The sequence below is a fragment of the Trichoderma asperellum genome, chromosome 1 (assembly GCF_020647865.1).
Source record: "Trichoderma asperellum chromosome 1, complete sequence".
Taxonomy (NCBI): Eukaryota; Fungi; Ascomycota; class Sordariomycetes; order Hypocreales; family Hypocreaceae; genus Trichoderma; species Trichoderma asperellum.
The window spans coordinates 5,159,226-5,181,112 of record NC_089415.1 but is presented as its reverse complement, the minus strand read 5'-3'; the positions used below and the strand labels follow the sequence as shown (position 1 = coordinate 5,181,112).

Below are 21,887 nucleotides of genomic sequence, written 5' to 3'. Positions count from 1 at the left end.
ACAGCGGAAACTTGCATAACTGCGGAGCCCAATGCTGCGTATTCTCGATAAAAACCCGGGTTGAAAAATTGCTCAGGATATAAAAGAGTGCAGATTGAAATCGTAATAGAAACAATGGCCTCGCAAATGTATCGATAAGACAATTGTCTCACTGTAATTTCCATCGTTTGAGTTGCGCGACATCTCCCTTGCGTCCGCCACAGGTTGCACAGCCAAATTTTTGGTCTACCCTCTAATACCTAATAACCCCGCCTTCGGTTTGGGCAATTTTCCCTCTTCCTTCACCGTTTTCTCAGTGAACAGACCGCTTAATTACGAGCTCGAGGCCTCCAAGGAGGAAGAAAAAGGGCCTAGAGGATACAAAGAGCCAAGCCGGAAAGGGTTTAATTCTGAGATACGAGGGGCGGAGGAAGAAAGTGAGATTTCATCTCAACATCGGCGGCGCCTGTTCTGAAAAGAGACGAAAGAATTCCAGCCGCCCAACAAAACTCTGATTTTCTCACTAAGCAAGGCTGCGACGACGACCTAAAAATACAAGGGCGTTGTTTTACGGATTCAACGCCCTCTGCCAATTGCCGTTATAGGCCACACAAAATTGCTTTGAATTGAAGGGAGATAACAGGGGGAGGGGACGAAGGATTGAAAAATGGCAGATTTGGAGCCCAACTGGCGAGTCCGCTTTCTAGCCGGCCAGCCTCCTGCGAAGGTCAGGGTGCGAAATCTGCAGACGTCGATTGAAGGGCCATCCGATGCCTGGAATAGGAAAGGAAAGCAGCAGCCGCTGTCTGTGTCCGCCTCTGTCATGCTCAAAGAGGCATTTGACGCATCTTCATCCGCCGACAAGGTGGCGGGTGATACCGTGCATTATGGACTGCTCAGCAAGGCAATATTGGCCTCGTTGGAGGGCAAGGGACCACAGCATCCGGCCAAGGAGAAATCTGCAGATGCGGCTAGCACAAGTCGATTTTCAAGCTTACGAGACGTTGTGAATACAATCTGGGAAGATCTTACCAACCAAGATGCCAATGGAAAAACCAAGGTTGTCGATGAAGAAGAAGAAGAAGAAGAGCAGCTAGTGAAGTCGTTCTTGAAGGCCTCAACTATTCGATGTTTCGAACTTACTGCCCACCTCCCCAAAGCTTCGCTGCTAGGAAGTGGCGTGAGTCTCACCAGAATAGCCCTCTTTGGGCGTGATGGCGAGTCAAGACCTCAGCCAAGGGGCATGAGCCTCAAGATCCACGACCTTAGGGTTCCTACTCTCATCGGCGTCAACGGCAACGAGAGGAAGGCGAAGCAGGTGGTTGTTGCAACCATTGAAATTGACAAATTTAATATTGATGAGGATGTTTTCACAATGATAGAAGCGGAGACAGTCGAGGTGAGTGAATGCTTCACGGACCGGCCAACTTGACGTTGCAGCGAGCAGCTTTGGATACTGAACACTTGCATGATAGGTCATGAGCCAATCGTCGTTTGAGACCCTAGAGGCGCTGGCCAACACTCTAGCTTTCCGGCTTGCCAGCTACCTGCACTCATCCCAAGCCGGGTCGATGAACAGAAAGGGATGGCCAATTAAGATTGCACTGGAGAAGCCAATTGCCGTTGTCCTCGCGGATGCCGCATGCGTGCAGTTGAGTGTCATCTCATCCGAAGTACTTGGCGGGATACAATAATGAATTAGTTAATAAGCCAAGGAAAATGCCCCTCTCAACACACATAACAAACAGTAGCATCATGATGGAGGTATTGTTGGATAACCCTGACCAACAGGAACAGTCAATGCTTGATAATCAATACTACCACAGATATCCATAATGTTTTCCTTTGTTCAGGGTGATTCGCCAGGTAGGGCTGAGCGTACCATGCTCCTGATTGCATGCCCATACGACTACTATACATACCGTGTGTTGCCTTGTACGTTGGGTGGCTGATATCAGCTCTCATTTCCATGAACCAACACCCAACACCCATGAGCCAGCCTGCCCGGACGGATGCATCGTATCGAGAAGTCGCTGCAGCTGCAGAGCTGCGATGCAACACCGGAATCGCATCACCCCTCGCTAGCACCGCGACCTGAATTTGCATCCTGCCAAGGCGGAGGCTTCCTATTGCGACGTGATTAACTCATTTCACTCACATTAGGCTCCTTCATGCCCGATGGCCTAGAAATCTTCTAGAATCACTCCCGTATCTAGCAGAGGTGCTCTCCCCTGCCCGGTGTCAATGCCGCACCAGCGCGCGCCTATGTCTAGTCGTATTTCGGCGAGTCCAGTAGTGCTGCCAGTAATCTGCCAGCGCCACTTGGGCTGAAGGACGAAAACCGTTAGAAAGACGAGAGAAAAAAATGGTTCCACGAAAGCTCCTCGAGCAGCGCTATCTCGTAGCTCCAAGATCGGCATAAACCGCCCATTCCCACCCAGAATGAGCAAGAAACGCAGTTGCGTTGCATCGGCGTTACTGAGCCGCCTTGCCCTCCGCTCCTACGTCTCCCCGAGTGGATATCTTCATTCAAGGATCAGACGCCACACGAAGAACGCCACGCCGCATGCTTTAATTTTTTCTCCGCCGTAGCAGCATCAGGAGAGACTAAGACCAAGTTGGCGATGCTGCCGAAAACAAGCACCGCTTCTCGGCGCCGTGCGCATCCAGCTTGCATCTCGACATGTTGGTTGAAATCTCTGCTGAGCTCGCTTCTCTCGTCAGCCCCTTGCTGCCGTCTCATGTAAACACCGTGTTGCTGGGGGAAACGCTACAAGTCGTCTGCACTTTTCGTATCGTGTTAGGGTGGGTTGCCCCATGTAATTGTTTCTGTCGGTGATTGTGTGAACGGATGCTGGAGAGCTCCATATGAGGGCAGGGACTGGGCGAGTTTGGTACTTATTGTTGCAGATCTTTGAAGCCACTCAGCCGTACTTGTACGAGACACCCTCTCGCTTAAATCAAGTTAGCAGTCGTACTCCGTTGGTTTTAGCTATCTGCATTGTTCGGGGAAGTAGAAAACGGCGTTCTTCTCAAATCCCGCTCCCCACGCCGCAGCGGCTCAGACGAGCATACCCGTCTCTTGTGCTCCTCATCTTACGCAGACAAACTCCATAGAAGCTCCGCAATGCCGTATGTTTGCGCGTAATGGACCCGGCGAGCCAAGCTTCTCTGCCTTGGAACGGCCCATCTTACTCACATCCGGCGCGGCAGTGCTTCGTCGCTCGCCCGCACACATACGTCCATATTTTGCGCTTCGTACCTGCATTTGTGGAGCGCTCACTGCTGACTTAACGGGGATTTATCCCGTGTCTCTTGGCCAATCATAGTCTGTTTCCAGCATCCTCACAGTGAGCGGCAGTGTGTATGAGCAGATGGATATCATAGATGTGAGCTCTTCTACTGACTCGGTGCCACGCTGTTCCCCCCTAGTATCCAAGCTTTTAAGAGAGGAAACGCTTTAAGGAAACATTTCTCAAATCCATCCATCGTGGTAACATCGGCGCAAATCTCAATAAGACCAGCAGCTTAACCCGCGCCTAAGCAGCATTCGAGAAACACGAAAGCGTGGCAGCAGCCGCTAACGGCGAACAGACCAAGGAACGCCTCCCGCAAGACTGAGCCCAAGCAGGAAATGAAATGCATTAGGTCCACGTTTAGTTCCATGTTTAGCTCTTCCAACAGCCCGTCACCACCTGCGGGTATATTCCGGGCGCCGGGGCATGTCAGGGGTCCCTCATGTAGCCGTCGCTTGTCAGTCTTTTCAGATTGTATCGGACGCAGAGACTCTTTTGGCCCCCTTGACAAAGTACTGAATATATGTAATAGAGAGTAGGTAGGTGCTTTGTAGCAGTGGAACTACCACGCACTATTCCTGGAGAACGTGCCGTGAAAATGCTTCGCTCATGCACTCCTCATGACTCGTCACATCAGTTGGTGCCGTTCATCACCATATGGGTTTTCTCTCTTTTGTATTAGTCGTGCAGGTTATAATATGCATTTCTGCACCGGCTTCTCTTCCTGCCAGGGGATGAGCGTCGGATCCTTTGTAGGTATGTTAGCATCTTGGCGTTGTGAGCAAGCTAGAGAATCCTCGCGGATACAACACCATGTAACCCACGAGATCTCATTGTGAATAGAGCAGTAACGTGGTACTCCTCCTTCTAGCTGCATGGTTTCTAAGCAGCGATCGGCATTCGCTTGCGCTGGTACACAGAACCACTGCCTATTACAGATGCCCTGTATTCGACCCATAGATCCATAGCCTTACCATCGTCTCATGATCTGGTGAGAATTACGAACGATTGTCTATTCTCTCTCAAGGAGCTGGATTTATCTCAGTCGCCAAACGTTTGAAGAGGGGCTGTCGAAACCAACGGTTAACTGAGACAGCGTGCCTAGAATGTTCTATGAGAAGTATGGTGTCACACCCAGACGATGATTTGTTTTGAGTGTAGTTTTATGTGCACAAAGTACTTTGTACACTTGGAGGGGTTTCCGCCGGCAAATCCGCGTTCAACGTCTTCTCGCGGGCTGTTAGCTGTCCTTTGCTTGCGTATATTTTGACAGCGCGCCTCCTAAGCCATATCCGTAGGCCCCTGTTTCTCCCATTTCCCTTTTTAGGGCTTCAGGCGCAACAGTCCCTTTCAGCTTGCAATCACAGTGGCTCTATGTCACTGGCCATATTTTGTCGCCCATCATGATACTCTCCCACCATAGATAGAGTATAGCGACTCGTGCCGATTTTTCCTCCCTACTCTGCCAAAAAATGGGGAAGCAGGGTATATTCCGTATTCCGTACTCTGTGTCTCGTACCCGGTCCAATATTATTTGGCGATTGCGTGCGGTACCTGGGTCAGTGAGCTTCAGCTCCGGCCCTTACCCTGGCCTTGGGCATTGGAAGTACTATGTATCCGTATGTACAGGTATAATTTTCCTTGGATTTTTAGGTCGTTGTGGGCAGCCCATGTAAGTTCTGCCGACACCACGCTAGCTTCCGGACAACCGTGGACAAGGCTTCAAAATCCACGGCCGGCTCTCCTTTTCGCCTGCCAGGGCCTTCTCGCAGAATGACAAGAACGGGCGCTCTCGTTTATGAAAAGTTGACGTCTACTTCTACTTTGAAGATGTAAGTGCTGTTGCCAAATTTGGTTTCAAAAACCCGTTGGCACACTCCGTACTATCAGCGAGGCCGAGAAGTGTATTCCGGCCGAGAAAAGGGCCGGAAACATTGGCTGGTTTCAGAACCTGGCAAATGGCATCACAACCGAGTATTTGCATCGAAACGATATTGCCCGATTTGTCCAAGTGGCCGCAATACGTTCAAACCTGACCTGCAGCTTCACCAAAAGCTTGGCTTGAAGGTAAAGAATCCATCTGCCTATCATAAGCCCGGAGTTTGGGAAGCCCGCTTCAGTTGATATCTCCTTGGTTTACTCATCCACTTCGCATATAGCTGCGGATAACGGTACTGTCCAGATTCCGTAAGTGATAATGCGCCAGTGCACTGAATAGTCAAATAGGCCGAACGTACTAAAGTTCCCCTTCATAGCAAGCCCACACCGCCAGTCACAGTATCAACTAGGAATCAGGTCGAAGCGCAGAACTCCAACTATGCTTGTACAATCCTCATTGCAGTGGTTAAATCCACACCGGTGATGGCTCGCTGTGTGGTAGGGAGAGCACCCATATGCGCATGCACTTGTATACACGTAAAACCTCTGCCATAGCTTGTAGCAGATCGCTCTGGTGGTAAAGCGCAAGGAAATGGAACAGTAGTGATCGATCTCCGGTTTGTCAAGGGCAATCGTGCGATTCTCTAATTTTCAGGCCAGTGTTACACTGGGGGTGGATCTGGCTGGCCATGCGTCGCCATGTGAAGGCAAGGTTTTGCATTCAATGATTCAAGGCCCCCATGAATACTAATTTACCGTGCGTCCGGATCAAAGGAGTTTGCTATCGTATTCGTGCAAACCTGAATCCCACACAATCCTCCTCCGAGTCTTCATCTTGGGCTTTGTAAACCGTTGAAATCGGTTGGGTAGAACCGCTAATTTTTTGTGCACAGACTGGCATGAGCTATGAGAAGCTGCTGTCAGCATCGGGAATTCTTTGAGATACACTAAATACCATTCTCTTCGGAGGATAAAGAGCGGTACGGCGCAGTCGGCCGCAAACTAGGGCCAAGCAGCAACCGCAACTACCCCAGCAATCGCGGAACACCTCGTAGGGGGCTTTAGAAGCAGCTTCGGTGAGCGGCTAAGAATGGCCATCTCCCATATGAGGAAGATAAATTGCCATCTATACCCTAATTGGGGTTGATCATCGTGTAAAGCTCGCCGCTACGATTCCTCTGTTGTCGTGACATTTCTAATCTCTTCTATACGAGTCCTCTGTACTTCACTTGATCGCCGACTCTGGAACCCGTAGCGCAGAGTTGTTGATAGACTAGAATTTCGGCGTTGGTGCGGACGAATCAGATTAGAGACTAAACCCGATACCACGCTGAGATCGACAGCGCTGCGTTTGTGACGGGGAGCCTTAGAGAGTTGACCAGTGGCCCTGCAGTGGAAATGGAGCGGTTCCTACAACTTGATCCGCTTCCTGCAGCGGAAGAACTCTAACGCTGCCGGCGAGACGCGTTTTCAGCAGCTTTTCGGCTCGGGAGCCCATTTCTTGCTCGCTACCTGCACGAGAAGGTGAATGGATCCGATGAACTCAAGATCACCCAAAAATCCCGCTGCTGTCCAAAATAGGCTGTAGAAGGCGTACTTGTAATAGGTATTTTTATCGTCAGTAGCGCCGGGAGATGGTGATTCTTGCATCACATCTCAGTGCCAGTTAATCGTGGGGTAACTAGGCGGGATACAACCTTGTGGCATTCGCCTCATATCCCTTCCGAACCTCGGCGAGGATTTTTAGGTGCATTATAGCTTCCGGAGTGTCGTCGTTAGTTGAAAGCTTGTTCTCGAATACTGCTAGCCCCCATCAAACAGTAGACCGCCTAAACTGGGTGCTCAAGAGGATCACCATGTCGGCCGAAGGAAATGAAGTGCTGTAAGCGAAATTTGAAATGGCCTCTCTATACACTCGGGCAGGCAGGCTTTGCTCCACCAGGTATGGAATGCAATACTAGGACTGACTGTTCGGATCCTGGGACTGTAGATCTCGAAGAGAATTCATACAGTATAGTAGATGGGTGTTTTTCTTCTAACCTTGAACAGCACTTCGAATGATTTCGATATGGGCGAAAAACCATGTACCGAGTATGAGACCCTCATTTCAACGACAAGCCGAGGCTCCATCAAAAGCCTCTTGAGGGACAGCATGTGCCTTCCCCTTATATACGCATCAGCCTCCAAAGATGCCCTGTATATGGGGGTAAGAACTATTTTTTTTTCGCCTTAGTTTTATCTGATGGCGTCAATGGCGTCAATAGCTCGTACAAGCTTGCATATTTTGACATGTTATTATAGCAGTGGTTGCTTCTAGATGGCCCATCCTTGATCATCCCCGCAGTTGCAGAAAGCTTTGACTTCGATATTCTGAGATCTTGCTGATCGTCGGGCTCAAATCTGAGGATGAAACCATTCTTGCTGTGGGTTTAGCTAAGGTTATTTTTCAACGGTCTTGGAGCAACTTGCACAGCAATGCACAACAATGCATAATGATGTATAATGCACAGTGGTAACCAATGCTGTCTCCCTTGGAGAATCTGGCCATACCACGCAAATATAATAGCAGTACTGCTAGGAGCAGGATGCTCTAATGCTAGTGCTATGTAGCATGCACACTCAAGCTCGCAAGATGGAGGGCGGTTCTCTCCACGATGGAAGCTGCACCCCGCTCTGGGCAGGGGTTCCCGGAATTGCAATCGTCGCTTTTGCAGAACACGCTCGCGTTGATCGCTGGTGAGAGACAGATGGACGTATCCTTGGTGCGGTATCCTTGCCGTTCCCTGCAGCCGCTAGGAGGCTTTAGGCAGAGCCCTTGTTGTGGGTTATAGGCTGAAGAAAAGTGCTGGGAGCCCATTCGCTTGCCCTGGACTCGCCCGCATGACCCTTAACCAGGCTTGGCCGGGTGAGGAAAAGAGAGCGCTGGTTCAAGGAACGAAAATGCAAGTTGGATTGGATCATTCGATTCTGAGCAATTGAGGCTAGATTGCCGTTTACTCTTTCTTCTGTCCTTTGTTCCTACTGTATGTACCCCTCTCGAAGACAAGGACGTGGGTGAAAGGACCAGGGCGGCTTAACGACCACTCAGAGGGAAGGACCGGTTTCTCGGCCTCCCATAGGCGGATTTTGGCGCTCTCTCGCTGCTTCCCCCTACCGAGCCCAGGTGCCACCGCCTGTGCTTTTTCATGCGGCGCTTCCAACTCTTTCCAGTCCACCTCTTCTCTCCATCTACTGGTCGACTGTTCGAACGATGCCTGCCAGGTGAGCGTTCCCCGGTGGAAAGGCGATAATCTCACATGACAGGGCTGTTGCTGGTAGTGCTGCTAGGCAGGTAGGGCACTTTGGCACCGCTCCTCTCGTCGTGCCGCTGTTAGGACCCGAGATAGCGGCAAGCTTCCCACACCATTGACGAGATTTTTGACGACACCATCCACAAAATAGCATGTTCCTGGGTGGAGAATATGCATGGCTAATAAGCCATCAACAAGCATCTCGGCCTGCGTGCTTCTCGACAGCGTCCAGCAGCATCCCGCACCCAATGGGAGATAGTTGGCTTGCTACGTATCATTGGCTATGGAGCAGCGCATCCTTGGGTAAAAGAGTGCGCCATTCTCTTGTCGCGGCAGAATCTAGAGTTCCACTGGCATCCCCGTGGCTTCTGGATTCAGTCCCATACTGGTGCGGCTGCTGTCGGAAACTTATACGATGCCTGGATGGTGCTGTTGATGCATCTACTATACATACATACATACTGCTCAGCCCTAACTCATGGAGGGACGGGAGGAAGCCGCCAGAGTTACACGCCCCCGCTACCAACGAGAGGAGACGTGCTAAAATTGCACCAATAGATGATGCGAGCACAGTTGAGAAGCATCCGCTGTATGGACCGGTCCTCTGTCCTGCAAGCATGCCCCGATGCAGCTGAACAAAAAGCCATTGGCGAACAGGAATCAAAGAATCTAGACCGCGAAACTCCTTCGTATATGCACAAAAGCAAAAGTCCTTATGAATCAGACCGGCTGTCTTACAGTATTAACCAATACGATTTGCCCAGGAGATTTCTTGCCTCACAGACAACGACTGAAGGTCGGCATGCTTACGGGCTGTGTGCTACAGGAAGTAACACGCCTGACGTTTTGGATCGTCGGCGCATAAGAAGTTAGCAGCTCACAGAGTATGAGACTAACACCAGCACCGTGAGAATCCAAAATACGTTCTTGTGTTAGTGTCTCCAAATAAGGGTGTGGTGGGCTGCCGAGCATACAGTACTTGGAGCGGCGTTGACGATGAGTCTTTCCAGCGATTGCCCACGCGCCTCATACCAAGTGATAACCCTGAGAAAGTTGACTTCTGGCACAGCGCGCATTTGCGTAGCATAAGGAGCAGAGAACTACTCCGTATTAGCGCGCTATCTGAAGTAAAGCTCATTACGACTTGCAATCAGCGCTTCTTCGGTGGGTGCCGCCCGGATTGCGCGTTGCCCGGTTCGCCTAATTGGGTCTTCCTCCAGTACGCTCCGCAATCCTGGTATACGGAGTACTGTGAAGCACATATAATGAAATGTATAGTGGAGAAAGTGAATACAGCTCTTCTTGCACCGTGAACACCAGTGCATAGGTATCTCAGAACTGGGGGCTGGATGTCACTCTAGCAGACACAGGCGTGTATGGGAGTGTAAATGGCAACTACGTTTGAAGCCAAGAAACTTTGTCTGTCTCTTGGGCAGCTTTGGAACACCATACATGACCTTTTTGATGGAGATTTGTTTCTTGCGGATGCTCCTAGCCCCGGTGTCAGTGATGGTGTCAGTGATCGTCAGCCGGCTAATGGATGCCAAGAGGAACATCCCTTTGTACATGCGTACGTAAGATGCAGCGTAGAGATGCACAACTATTCTTAAAAAAGAGAAAAAGAAGAAGAAAATCTGCTAACTGTGGTGCAGGTACTCTTCGATGGAGAGAGGATTTCGCACATTCATTTCCGTCCAAAAGTGCCAACTTGTGCCAGATTGTGCCACCTGTTGCTAAGCTGAGCGCCACAGGTCATAGCCATGTCTGTGACAGCGGATGGCTGCAAGTCCTACTACTAGTGCTAGTATCCTATGGCCCAGAAGTGGCTAGATGAGATCGTCTTCTTCAGCACGGGTCTAATAGCCTATTTTGGGAGCTATGCCGTGACTTTGGCTGTCCCCCACTCCACCTTCGCCCTTAACCATCCTGAATCAGAAGGGCTATACATTCCACGGTGGAGTTCAAGGCAGGACTCCCCGCTCGCCTTCAGGACGGAGGAGACTCTGTGGGATCGAGTGAGGAAAAGCCCCCTGGACGACTGGCCGACAGAGCCCCTAAGTGTTTGACCCAGCAGCTTTGTATGCAAATGCTCCGTACATACTGGTGCTATACCGCTACTAGTCCTGCTATTACTGGCAGCACTGCCGTAACTGTACGAAGCATTCGGCGAGTTTGAGCTTCTCCCGCGGGAACGCCCCACCGCCACGCGCGTTCTTGCCAGGAACGCTTTTCAGGGGTCACTCTCACGATTGTCGATTTCTGGAGGCTCAAGCGGTTGCTCTGCTGCAGCTCTGATAGCCCATGGGCAGACATGGCCTGCTAGAGTACCAGGTCTATTTGCTGATTTGCTATACTGGTGTCACTCTCATTCTGCGCACTGCGTTTTCAGCTGAGGATTACATGGCCAGTCTCTTTAAGATTGCGCAACCATCACCGGGAGTCATCAGGCGCCCGCCCTGCTTGTTCGCCTCTTTTAACGACAAATTCACACACCCCTGGCCATTGACCAACACTGCCACTACATACAGTAAGTAGGTATACTAATTGCCACTAGGGAATTTTATGACTAGAAGTCGTAACCAAGTAGAGGACCCCGCTAATAAGCATCCCCCAATAGTGAGGAACAGTCGCTCTCAGCCGCAGTACGCTGGCCTGTGAGATCCTTGGATCCCCATTGTATCTCAGAGGCGAGTGGAGAGAAGCCATTGGAGCCTCTCCCTGGGTTAGACCTCAGCACTCTGAGCAAGCCTTGTTTAGCCCCTGTGACATCTCATCACCACATGTACCCTCGCCTCAAGGGCTGAATGGCTCAGTCGGCCTCCAGTGCGGAGGACGAAAGATTTGCTCTCCAACCCCTGTCCGGCAACCCAAGCCAGTGCAGCTCCACAAAACTCACGACCCTACTAGGAATATGAGAGACCCCGGCAATCTGCACCTACAGGGGTCTGCCCGCCTCTTGGACGTTGTGCTTCGAGGCTAGTTCCTGGCCTGGCAGCTCGCTCATGCGAAGTTCATCTGGCTGCTCTGTCAGGCAGGCAGTACTTTATGACCCGCATGCCCTCGCATTCATGCTTGAATGCTGCCGTGTCTGTTATCGTCTGGGTTCGGGGCCAGCTCTGATTCTTTCTATATTCTTGTCTTCGTATCTATCTCGTTGGGAATTTGTATTTTGATACTACCGCTCTCTATTACTGTCTTGGGTAATACCTACTAGCCCCCAACTTCCTTTTCAACATACTTCGAATCTTTTCGGGGCTCACCATGCTGTGATACAACGCCACAGCCACAGCTATTTATCGATACTCTTCTGTCGACTGGCCCAAGAACTTTTCACATCAAACGACTGTCTTGCACCACCTTTGGATGGTTCGAACTACTTGATCATTTGAGTCATATGACCACAGCTCTGTTTGACTGCACGAGGCATCACGATACTCTCAGCATTACAACATCACAATCTCTTATTGCCGCCTCTCTCTTTGACTTTGTTCCTCCGCGGACAACTATTCTCTTTTAGCTTTTACACATTGCTATTCTTTTTCCCCTCTTGAAGGGAAAAAAGGATTACTTCAAACACGCAGCTGGGAAAGCGAATGTCGAGATTTCCCTGAGAAGAATACATTTCGACATCGTTCTCATTGCTTCCGAACACTACCTTTCATCATGACCAACATTACAGGGATCAATCTTTGCCCGGCACCATTCATCGATGCGAGCCTTTTTGGTACTGGAGGCTGTAAGTGTAGATATATGCCGTAGTGTTGAATTAACCCATTAATCGGAGATCTAGACATCGACGGCCGATTATGCCAGGCGATTTCGGGCTCGATTGACTGCTGTCTGCCATGTCCCATGACAAATTGGGTATATCCAGACAGTTTCTCCACCATAGGAACCGTGGCCAACTGGATCGCGACCGTCAGCGTCATCTGCTGCGTTTTCCTGCTGCTATCATGGGCAGTGCTGCCTGTGGACAAGACCAACCGTCACTACTTGAGCATCTGTTTCACATTGGGTATCTTGATCATGAATGTAGGTGGCACGGTTGCGGTTCCACAAAGAGTATGATAGCTGACTGTCGACTTAGATGGGCTTCGTCATTCCGCTCGCAGCTGAGCCGGACCAATGCTTTGATACCATCACTCCAAATGACATGCATACCTTGAGCGTCTGTGGAGCGTCGGGCGCCATGCTGATGTTCGGAGGCTGGTGCGCTGTGATGTGGGCGTTCCTTCGCTCCTTGTCTCTTCACCTGCAGATCTGCTGGCAAGTTCTCGTGGGCCGCAACTTTATGGTTTTTGCCCAGGCCGCTGGATGGGGTATCCCTATCATCGGCCTTGTTCTCGCTCTGGTTTTCAGTGGCGTCTCCTTCCGGTTTGGCGCAACGTGCCATATTAACCACAAGAACAGCTTGGCAGACTTTTGGATCCCACTTCTCATCTTTGCCAGTATCACGGTTGTCACGACATTCACGACATTTGGTTACTGCATCAAAGTTTACCTGGCCTCTCTGAACGACAACGCCGCATCGACCGAAGGATCTAGCCTTCCAGCTTACTCAAACAGCGTTATCACCATGTCCCCGCGCCAGGCCTATCGCCGTGTCAAGCGAGTCATTGCTCTTCAATGGCGAGGCATTGCTATTGTCCTTATCATTATTGCCGATGTCATCTTTTTCTCTGTTGTCTTTGTCTTCCAGGATAACATCGTTCAATCTATTGCCAATGATCCCCATGTGGCCCAGAACTGGATCGTGTGCCTCATCGGAGCACAGGGTGACAAGACGAAGTGTCTCAACCAAGCTGGCTCCTTAGTCGTCAGCGAAGCGACAGTCTCTGCCGTGCTTGTACTACTTTCTGTAAGTGCCAAGAAATTCTGAAGCCCGTGAGCTTTGGCTGATTAATCTGACTGCCATTTAGCTGAATGGAATCTGGATCCTGTTTTTGCTTGGTCGGTGGACCATGGTTACCGGCTGGATTGATTTGGTAAAGTCTCCTTTCAACAGTGGAAAGAAGGAATTTGTATCGGTGGATGCCCGATATGATGGCAAGAATGATATACGTTCGTACGAGATGCTCTCCAGAGATACGAGCGCCGTGGTAACACCACTTTCTCCAGTGAAATCCTCAGCGACCCCTAGCGCCCCCGACTATTTCGGCGAAACAGCTAGGTATAACGCACCGGCACGATCCTACTCGAACCCGCGACCACCGCAAGGCTCCACGCCAGAATGGAATGCGCAGCAAACTTACGCACCGCCGCAATCCCGCGAGCCGATGAACCCATTGGCCATGAACCGCATATAAGACGCTGGGCCTTAGGCCAAAAGAGAACCAAGTACAAGCGATCCGCGAGCACGAAAGAAAGAAATAAAAGAAAGATGGAGAAAGTGGATTTTCATTTTCTCTAACAAGGAAAAGGAAAAGGATGAATTCGACTTCTCGCGACCGATGGCTTCGACCTACCAAAGCTCCTGCTTATATACCCAAGCCATGGTTAGCCATGGAACCACAATTATACCCTGGTGGTAACGCCGCATGTCCAGCATCTTCATGATGCGGCACGATATTGCGTCGATGACGCTCTTTACATCTTATATAATTCTACCCACTCCTTTGCCATTAATGCCGTAGAGATCCAGCATCTCTATTTGCAGTCGGATGGCTCCCTTACTTAGGACGCAGGACAGCGTGGCGCCACGGTCGGACCTTTTGTTTTGTACATAATTATGGATTATACTTCCGTTCCTTATGCCTTACATCATTTTTCTTTCGATACAATTATAAAAAAAGGGGGAGGACATTATGACGAGACAGGCTAGTCTCATGCATTGGAGATGGTCTCCAAGATAGCTGGAGGCTAGGAAGCGGAAATCCCTGGAGGACCTGCGCATGGCACATCTTTGGCTGCACCTTCTGGGCTTACAAGTAACCTTTTGTATAAAATATCATGATTAGCTCGGGAAGGAGATTATGAGATGCGAAATGCGGGAACTAAAAGCTGCTGCCCGGAAGCGGCGGATGGCTGAGAAGGGACAAGAAAAAGAAAAGAATATGCTAGCTCCGTGTGGGGCGCATTCGCTACTGCTACACAGCATCTTTATGTACATAGGTATATACCCTATCTAGGTAGGTAAATCAGTCATATCTGGAAATCCAAACCAGATAAGCCTAATTGACAAGAATCAAGCCAGCTGAGCGGGCTTTCACGAAGCCCTTTGATCGTAGATTTAACTTCCGGGAGATGCATGGTGAAGGGTATCTTGCATACATGCTTAGTAGATGCGTACTGTAGGCTAGGTAATACATAGTGCTGGAGCGTAGCACCCGATCCAACGTCGATGAATCGCTCGTCTTACCCAGCGAGGTACCGCCACCGCGATATATACGCGTATATATGCATCGATTGCCATATGTTGGCAAGTACCTGCACTAGCAGGATGACTTCTCGCCCTAGCGGACTCAATGCCGGATAGTCCCCTGGCCAACCTTCTTCTCTGGCTATGTGCAAGGCCATAGCAGCAATTCTCCGGGTTCTCCGGAACGGCCCTTGTGCCTGGCCGCAGGTGCGATTGGCCGGTGACGTGATATCAGCGGAATTAGCTGTGCCGTCGCTGTTTATAAAGGTAAAGGTGCAGGACTTGTTTATATCTCCCTCGGTGTGAGCTTGGCCGGGCACTTGGATCTTGATTCTTGTTCCATCTGCCGTAGCTGCAGCCTTTCTCTCGCTTTCTCGACGCACCTAGCCCTCTTGATAGTGCAATCTAGAGAAGCTCTACTTTCTGTCCTGATCGCAAAGGACCATTGCTTGATTGTGTGAGATTCATCTATTGAGAGCGCCGAAGAGAAAGCAATCGAGCCCAACGTGTCCAGACACCTCCTTTGGATTTGGATTTGGATGTGGATGTGAGCACGCGACATCTGTGCTACAGCAGCTACGCTTTGATCGATGAACCCCCGCCGACAGCTCAGCACAAGCGTGAAAAAAAGAAAACAGAGAATATAAACAAAAATAACCAGTAGAGGGGAACGTAATTCTGCCTTCTGCCTCACTCTACGATCCCTTCGGGCGATCTGCATTTGCTGTATAAACAACGGCTTGAGCGTGCGCTCACCACCTAGAACAACAAATATGGCAGTCGGCCGGATTCTCGCATCTGCCCTCTCTGGCGGCAACAGCAGCGACAGCGACAGCACCTCACGGGCTGCAAAATCTGAGCGGCATGTGCATTGGAGCCAATCCGTGGACGAGTACCAGTACGCTTCAAACGCGGATGAGCATCTGCCGCTGTATTCTCTGCCTGAGTCGATGGGAGGCTCCGACGGTGCTGGCCGGACGTGGGCGAGCAAGCAGAAAAAGCAGAAATCGCGATCTCGGAAGCTCTGGCGTCGGTCGCATCGGTTGCGGCCACGATGTACGATGGCAATGCTGTTCATGCTGATCCCCATTTTCTTCTACCTGTCGATTCTGTGGATCAAAGAGCAAGATTTGGATGCCAAGTGGAGGCCCGATCGCGACTCGCTTCTGTTCAGCAGGAAGCCCCTGCCTGCTCCCCTGGAGAGGACATGGATATCGAGCTATAAGCTGCCACTAAGAACGCAGGGGCGAAACATTGTCGACGCTGACGACCACCGATTCAAACTATCGTCGATCAACTGGTATGGCGCCAGCGACGAGCTTTTCGTCCCTGGAGGGCTCGATGTCCAGCACCGAAGCGCCATTGCCGAGACGATTAAGAAGCTGGGCTTCAACAGCGTAAGACTTCCCTATGCGGATGAGCTGGTTATGAAAAACCCCATCATCGAGCCGCGTTTGGTGCTTGCCAACCCGGATCTGGAAGGCCTCCACGCCATGGATGTGTTCGAAGCAGTGACAACCGCCCTGACGGATGCTGGCCTTGCTGTCATTATCAACAACCATATCACACGCGCCACGTGGTGCTGCGGGGCGGACCCTTGCGATGCTGGCTGGTCCAACGATCACCTTGGACCACTGTGCCGGGTCAAGCAGACGGAAGAGGAATGGATTCAGCATTGGGAGTCGGTCATGGAGCGTTTCGTGCACAACCCGTTGGTCATTGGGGCAGACCTCCGCAACGAGGTCCGGGGCCTCTGGGGAACAATGCCATGGTCCAAATGGGCGGCTGCGGCAGAGAAATGCGGCAACCGGCTGCTGAAGATGAAGCCGGATTGGCTCATCGTCGTCGAAGGCACCGAGTCCGCCAACGATGTTTCGGGCGCTAGAGAACGGCCGGTTCAGCTGCACGTCGATAACCGCCTCGTATACTCTGCCCATGGCTACAAGTGGTCTGGATGGGGAAGCTGGCAGGGCCGATTCGCCCAGCGAAGCTACAAGTCGTTTGTCAAGACGATGCGCCGCAACTGGGCATATCTCCTCGAGGGCGACGTTGCACCTGTCTGGTTTGGCGAACTGGGCGCACCCAACGATCCTTCTGTTGGGGATGCGCGCTACTGGAAGAACTTGCTAAAGTATCTCAAGTCCATCGACGCAGATTTTGGATATTGGGCTTTGAATCCGCGCAAACCCAAAGATCATGCGAGAGAATCTTATTCGCTGATGCACGATGACTGGATCACGCCAGTGCTGGATTATAGAATGAAGGACTTGCTGGAGCTGATGAGGCAATGAGCTGGGATGATTTGATTTGAGAAAGAGAAGGGGATGTGCTTCGTTTCTCTTTATTTGGTTTATCATAGACGGAGTTATTTGGTTACATACCCAGTTTGACGAGCATATGCATATCTACATTGGAGGCGTTTTGGACGGGCGTGGATGCTAATCCCACGCAAAGACCACTAATTCCATTGCGCGGGAGCCGCAATTGGGCTTTTTTTTTTATGGCGATGATGCGCATTTACATACACTACTTGATGATCTTACCTACTAGGGTACCTATCTATTATGATACATTGCTATGCTAGAAATTGAACAAAGTTGCATGTTGAGTTCTGCTTATTACCTCGTGAGGCTTACCATCTCCCACCTTATGACGCCATCACGGGACCAAGCTCCGTCGCCCTTGCTTTATCGATAAAGCACCGATAAACGTTTACGTGGGGTCCCTGCCACTGCATCATTCCCCAGTTCTTGAAACCTTCAACGCCCCCCCCAAAGTTTCCCTTTTCCGACAACTAAACACAGCTTTTAATATTTCGACGCGGACGCCCCAACATTTTATTCTATCATTATTTAAACATTCATTTGCCCCTTTCGCGCACTATATGTCCCAAAACCGCGCAGCCAGCCCGCATCGGCGAGGCTCCTCTGTGCTCGACGGCCATGGATCGTCCATCGAACAAGCTGTCACCCCCTAGCTTTCCCGCCGTCTCTGTGGGGAAGTGCTATATTCAAACAGCGACAGATAGGGTTAGTCAATTTTTGCTGTGATCACGATGCAAGCGATGTGCGTAGGCATGGTAGACTGATCTAGATGGCCACTCCTATAGTTTGGAAATGAAGCCAAGAGCGCGATCCGGGATCGAGAACGGGCTACTATGGGAATACCCACGGAGGGCCTCGAAGAGCCCTTTACATGGCCGAATGCCGATACCGAGGATACACGTCATGCTCGTAGTTCGATATATCGGCTAGTCCCCAGCATGCAAGGCTACCGGAACAACCTGACTGCTCTATCGCAGGGTTACAACCTCTACTTTGTTGCATACCAAGGCCACATCTTCGTCTATGTTCCTCGATGCGTTCCCAAGCAAACTATACCTCAAGCTCCAGACTTTCAAATATACCCCCGGCCGAGTAAAGAGGCTATTGCCATTGGAGGAACTGTCGATGTCGTCACACCACACACGATCAATCATATCATTACCGGCTGTCTCGGCGAAGAAGAGATTGTATTGGCTTGTTATGACGACGGAGACGTTGTTGCGTACTACGTGAAAGACATAGCAGACTCGATTGAGAACAAACGCAACGAGCCCAAAGAGCAGAGAAGCCCAAGGACGGCTTACACTAGTCGCCCACCAAAGCTGCTCTTTCATGAGAATGTTGGCCTTTCAGCTTGGGGATTGGCTATTCATCGCAAGTCCCGTCTCATAGCTGTTAGCTCGAATCGCTCCGAGGTGACGGTTTTTGCTTTTGCTCTGGCCAGCTGTGAGACCAAATCACGAAAAACTCAAGAATTTTGCGAATGCTGCCAGAGCTGCGACAGCACTGAGTCGGGGATCCCTAGGCGAGCGCGAAATTGGAGAATAGTGATAGCTCTTCAGGCACACGCATCTAATATTCCCAATGTCTGCTTTTTGGACGACGTAGACGGCCAGGCCGAAAAAGTCTGCGCCGTGGATATCAGAGGTCTTCTGTGGATAGCGGATATCTGGAGAATGTTCCAACCCGTTACTGAAGTCCCTCCCTCTGATCACCATGCACTCCAAAGCGAGGAATTTTGGCCGGCTTCATCGAGGTAAGTAAGCGTCTGGTGGGCCGATGAATATGTGACGGTGCGTTGTTGATTTTCTGACCTCTCGCTCTAGGGGATGGGGCGTACTACCTCTCAATGACGACAGCTTTTTACCTGTTAACAGTGTAGAAGAGATGTTTGGACTACCGGAAAGGGCGCTTAGCATCTCTATGCCTGGATCTGGATGCCCACAGCCGATGGCCAATATCACAGATTGTCTCGCGGCAATACCGGACAACCCATGTCCCCCCGCAGCGGGGGCTAGGTCTGGTCAGTTCTATCATTATGTTCCAGTCATGTTGCATGACGAGTCTTTACATTCGATAGTAGATGATGCGAATGCAGCTGGTTTTACGGATGACGAGAGCGACGAAAGCGAAAGCGAGCCTGAAGCATCGGACAACCAGATCAACGATGTGAATGAATTCGATGAGGATGAGGATGAGGACGATGACGATGAAGAGGAGGAAGAAGGAGGAGGAGGAGTGGCCGTCATTGAAGATGTCATTATTGCTTCGGTGGCTCCACAGATAATCGATGCAGATGAGGACGACAGTCTGCTGCCGTTTTCCAGCCTACCTCTAGCACCTCTAGCACCTCCAGGAGAACCTTTCCAACAAGCACTACAAGATCTAGATGAAGCACTTGGACAGCTTGCCTACGCTGTGCAGGAATTTCAAGATGCTATTTCAACTCCGGACACTCCAGAGCCGATTCAGCAAGACCAAGGTAAGACAACACCAAAGCATGGAAGGCGAAGGAATTTTGATTCTGCGTTTTCGGGACAACACAATTACAGCCAATTCAACACACCACCAGTTCGACTCGATATGGCTTTTTTCCCACACAGCGGAAAGATCCAGACCATTCCTAGATCATCAGCGCAGCTTCTTGCGTTTTTGAGAAGGACGATTGAGTTCAATGAAAACCCAGGGCCACCAGTGGCACATCGGACTAAGGACGTGACAAAACGATATCGCTTTATCCGAACGTATGAAAAAGACCTGGAACTGAGAAGCCTGCGAGGAGAGGGTAAGACAGGTTGGCAAGAAATTGGTGTTTTGTGTCCGAACGCAGTCAAGTTTGGCAGTTTTCACGAGCGAAGTGTCCGGCCATATTTCCGCGCAACCAGTCGCCTAAGTATGATTGTACATATCCCGGAGCTTTCTCTGGTAGTGGCAGGGTCGCCTATTGGGCGAGTTCTGCTCGTCACGCCGACCAAACTTGGATCGCCGGTTATGTCGAAAACAGCGGGGACGTGGCATCACGGGCTTCGAGTTGAATATGTTTTGCCGCGGCAATCGGATGAAGAAGAGTTTCGACCGGTGTTGAGACCGCTGCACGGGCTGGCGGTTGGGCCTGTACAGAGCAACGAGAATAGAAATGGCAGCAGCATGACGAATGGCGCGACGACGCCAAAGCGATTCAGACTGATGTTGCATTATCGAAATCACGATATCTTGACGTATGAGTTGATGAGAGAGGATCATACGGGACGACTTTGCATCATTTGGTAGCCCTTCGTTTTTTCTTTTCCCAATTATGAATGGAATGCCCGGCGTTGGTTTAAAAAAAAAAAAACTTTAGAATAGCCAGCGCTTTTTTTGCAGTTTTCAGTTTTCTCATCGTTTTTTGGGTCTTCCCTCTTTTGTACATTCCACTGGTGTTCCACTTGAGCTATAGTTATTGTTACTCGCAAGACTGAGCTGCTAGCGCATCACAATGTATATAGGTCAGTGCCTTTTGATGGTGCCGATATCGCGTGTATGGGTAGCGGTTCGGAGAGTTTTTTGCTGGATATTCTATACTTCATGAGATCCATTTGTGTTTGTAAATGTGAATGTGAATGCGAATGTGGTAATATACTGATCTGATCCATGAATGGACAGGCAGAAATGAGGACTAATTAGGCGATTTATGAGTAATATCGTTGCTTTATTTATTTATTGAAGTTTATGGCAGATACGCTTTATCCGGTAAGTAAAGATTGGCAAAGTATTATGAAACACTTTTCAGCAAGTAGCGTATTTTCAAGTTTTTTCTTATACCACGAGATCAAACTGCAAGCGAGGCGTTTTCCTTGGCGTATCTTGTGTACAAAATCTCTTACATGATTGTATAATAGCAAAGGATGACTTGCTTGTGAACTCTTCGTTGTTTGCATCATAGGAGTCGGTCTCATCTAATTGAGCACAGGTATACTTAATTTCGAGTAATGAAATAGCCGGAATGTAGTAATGTGTATCAATTTCTGGCCTTTATCGGGACTTCGAAGCCGATATAGTCGCACCTGGAGACCTCATTTGGTCGGAAGGATAATCCAGCATCTTTGACTATTAGCTTAGCATGCACTCTTCATGTGGCTTCTGGCAGTAAAGCAGAGCATTTGAAAGTAGTAAACCTTCTCACGTGCCTTTTATTCTTTTTTGTTTGTGATCAATTCTTACATTATCTGTAATAATACTCTAGAGACCTAATATCTTATCCAGTTTACTTTTCACCTGTGTCTATATAATGTGGTTGGCATTGCTTGGTAAGAAGAACTACATAATTCAGCGAATCTTGTAATATTGTTTTGGTCTTATTTCTTCAACACAGCACGCATCCTGGCAGTCGTTTCAATATTCTTTGACCTCGCGCCAGCTCTTCCCATTTCTGAATCCCGGTTCGTTCTGAGGGTGCCATACCTAGGGACGCAGCAGCCGAGGAAACAGCAGTAGATGGGTATAAGTAGGTTATTTGGTAGGTATGTCGGTATGCAAATGCCCTCCGTTGTATGAACATGAGCTGCGATAAATTGAAGGGGTTATTTTGGTGAGATTGGAATGTTGATATTGAATAGCTATGGAGCTGGAAAGGCCGTACTGGATGCTATGCGGGCAACGGCGAGCGTACTTTTTTACCCCGTGAATAGAAAATTAGCAGGTTTGATAGTTGTCACTCAATATTACGACGCGTTGCCAAGAAGAGGAGCGGTAAGAGACTCGATAGCGTAAAGGTATCCATCTT

The 21,887-nt window shown here is 50.0% G+C and overlaps 7 protein-coding genes across 7 annotated transcripts; all 7 read left to right on the top strand.

Annotated features, from left to right (window-relative positions):
* Window positions 1–646: 646 nt before the first annotated feature.
* On the top strand, window positions 647–1,673 carry TrAFT101_001596 (uncharacterized protein; the record flags this gene model as incomplete). The annotated part of the gene is made up of 2 exons (XM_024909584.1): window positions 647–1,378; window positions 1,455–1,673. The coding sequence occupies 2 exons, from the start codon at window positions 647–649 to the stop codon at window positions 1,671–1,673; spliced, it is 951 nt and encodes a 316-aa protein (XP_024762712.1).
* Window positions 1,674–5,048: 3,375 nt separating this feature from the next.
* TrAFT101_001595 (uncharacterized protein) lies at window positions 5,049–5,340 on the top strand (the record flags this gene model as incomplete). Its single annotated transcript, XM_066126372.1, has 2 exons — window positions 5,049–5,107; window positions 5,166–5,340. The coding sequence occupies 2 exons, from the start codon at window positions 5,049–5,051 to the stop codon at window positions 5,338–5,340; spliced, it is 234 nt and encodes a 77-aa protein (XP_065982473.1).
* A 3,661-nt stretch (window positions 5,341–9,001) lies between these two features.
* On the top strand, window positions 9,002–9,316 carry TrAFT101_001594 (uncharacterized protein; the record flags this gene model as incomplete). Its single annotated transcript, XM_066126371.1, has 1 exon — window positions 9,002–9,316. One exon carries the CDS (start codon window positions 9,002–9,004, stop codon window positions 9,314–9,316), a length of 315 nt encoding a protein of 104 aa, XP_065982472.1.
* Window positions 9,317–10,744: 1,428 nt separating this feature from the next.
* Window positions 10,745–11,101, top strand: TrAFT101_001593 (uncharacterized protein; the record flags this gene model as incomplete). The annotated part of the gene is made up of 2 exons (XM_066126370.1): window positions 10,745–10,970; window positions 11,061–11,101. The coding sequence occupies 2 exons, from the start codon at window positions 10,745–10,747 to the stop codon at window positions 11,099–11,101; spliced, it is 267 nt and encodes an 88-aa protein (XP_065982471.1).
* Window positions 11,102–11,497: 396 nt separating this feature from the next.
* Window positions 11,498–14,683, top strand: TrAFT101_001592 (uncharacterized protein). Its single transcript, XM_024899650.2, has 4 exons — window positions 11,498–12,179; window positions 12,234–12,475; window positions 12,531–13,301; window positions 13,363–14,683. Exons 1-4 carry the CDS (start codon window positions 12,107–12,109, stop codon window positions 13,747–13,749), a joined length of 1,473 nt encoding a protein of 490 aa, XP_024762709.1. The 5' UTR covers window positions 11,498–12,106; the 3' UTR covers window positions 13,750–14,683.
* Window positions 14,684–15,042: 359 nt separating this feature from the next.
* TrAFT101_001591 (uncharacterized protein) lies at window positions 15,043–17,408 on the top strand. The gene has a single exon (XM_024907755.2). The coding sequence runs from the start codon at window positions 15,575–15,577 to the stop codon at window positions 17,090–17,092; it is 1,518 nt and encodes a 505-aa protein (XP_024762708.1). The 5' UTR covers window positions 15,043–15,574; the 3' UTR covers window positions 17,093–17,408.
* A 157-nt stretch (window positions 17,409–17,565) lies between these two features.
* TrAFT101_001590 (uncharacterized protein) lies at window positions 17,566–20,779 on the top strand. The gene is made up of 3 exons (XM_024899606.2): window positions 17,566–17,830; window positions 17,911–18,881; window positions 18,952–20,779. Exons 1-3 carry the CDS (start codon window positions 17,744–17,746, stop codon window positions 20,393–20,395), a joined length of 2,502 nt encoding a protein of 833 aa, XP_024762707.1. The 5' UTR covers window positions 17,566–17,743; the 3' UTR covers window positions 20,396–20,779.
* The last annotated feature ends 1,108 nt before the right edge of the window (window positions 20,780–21,887 follow it).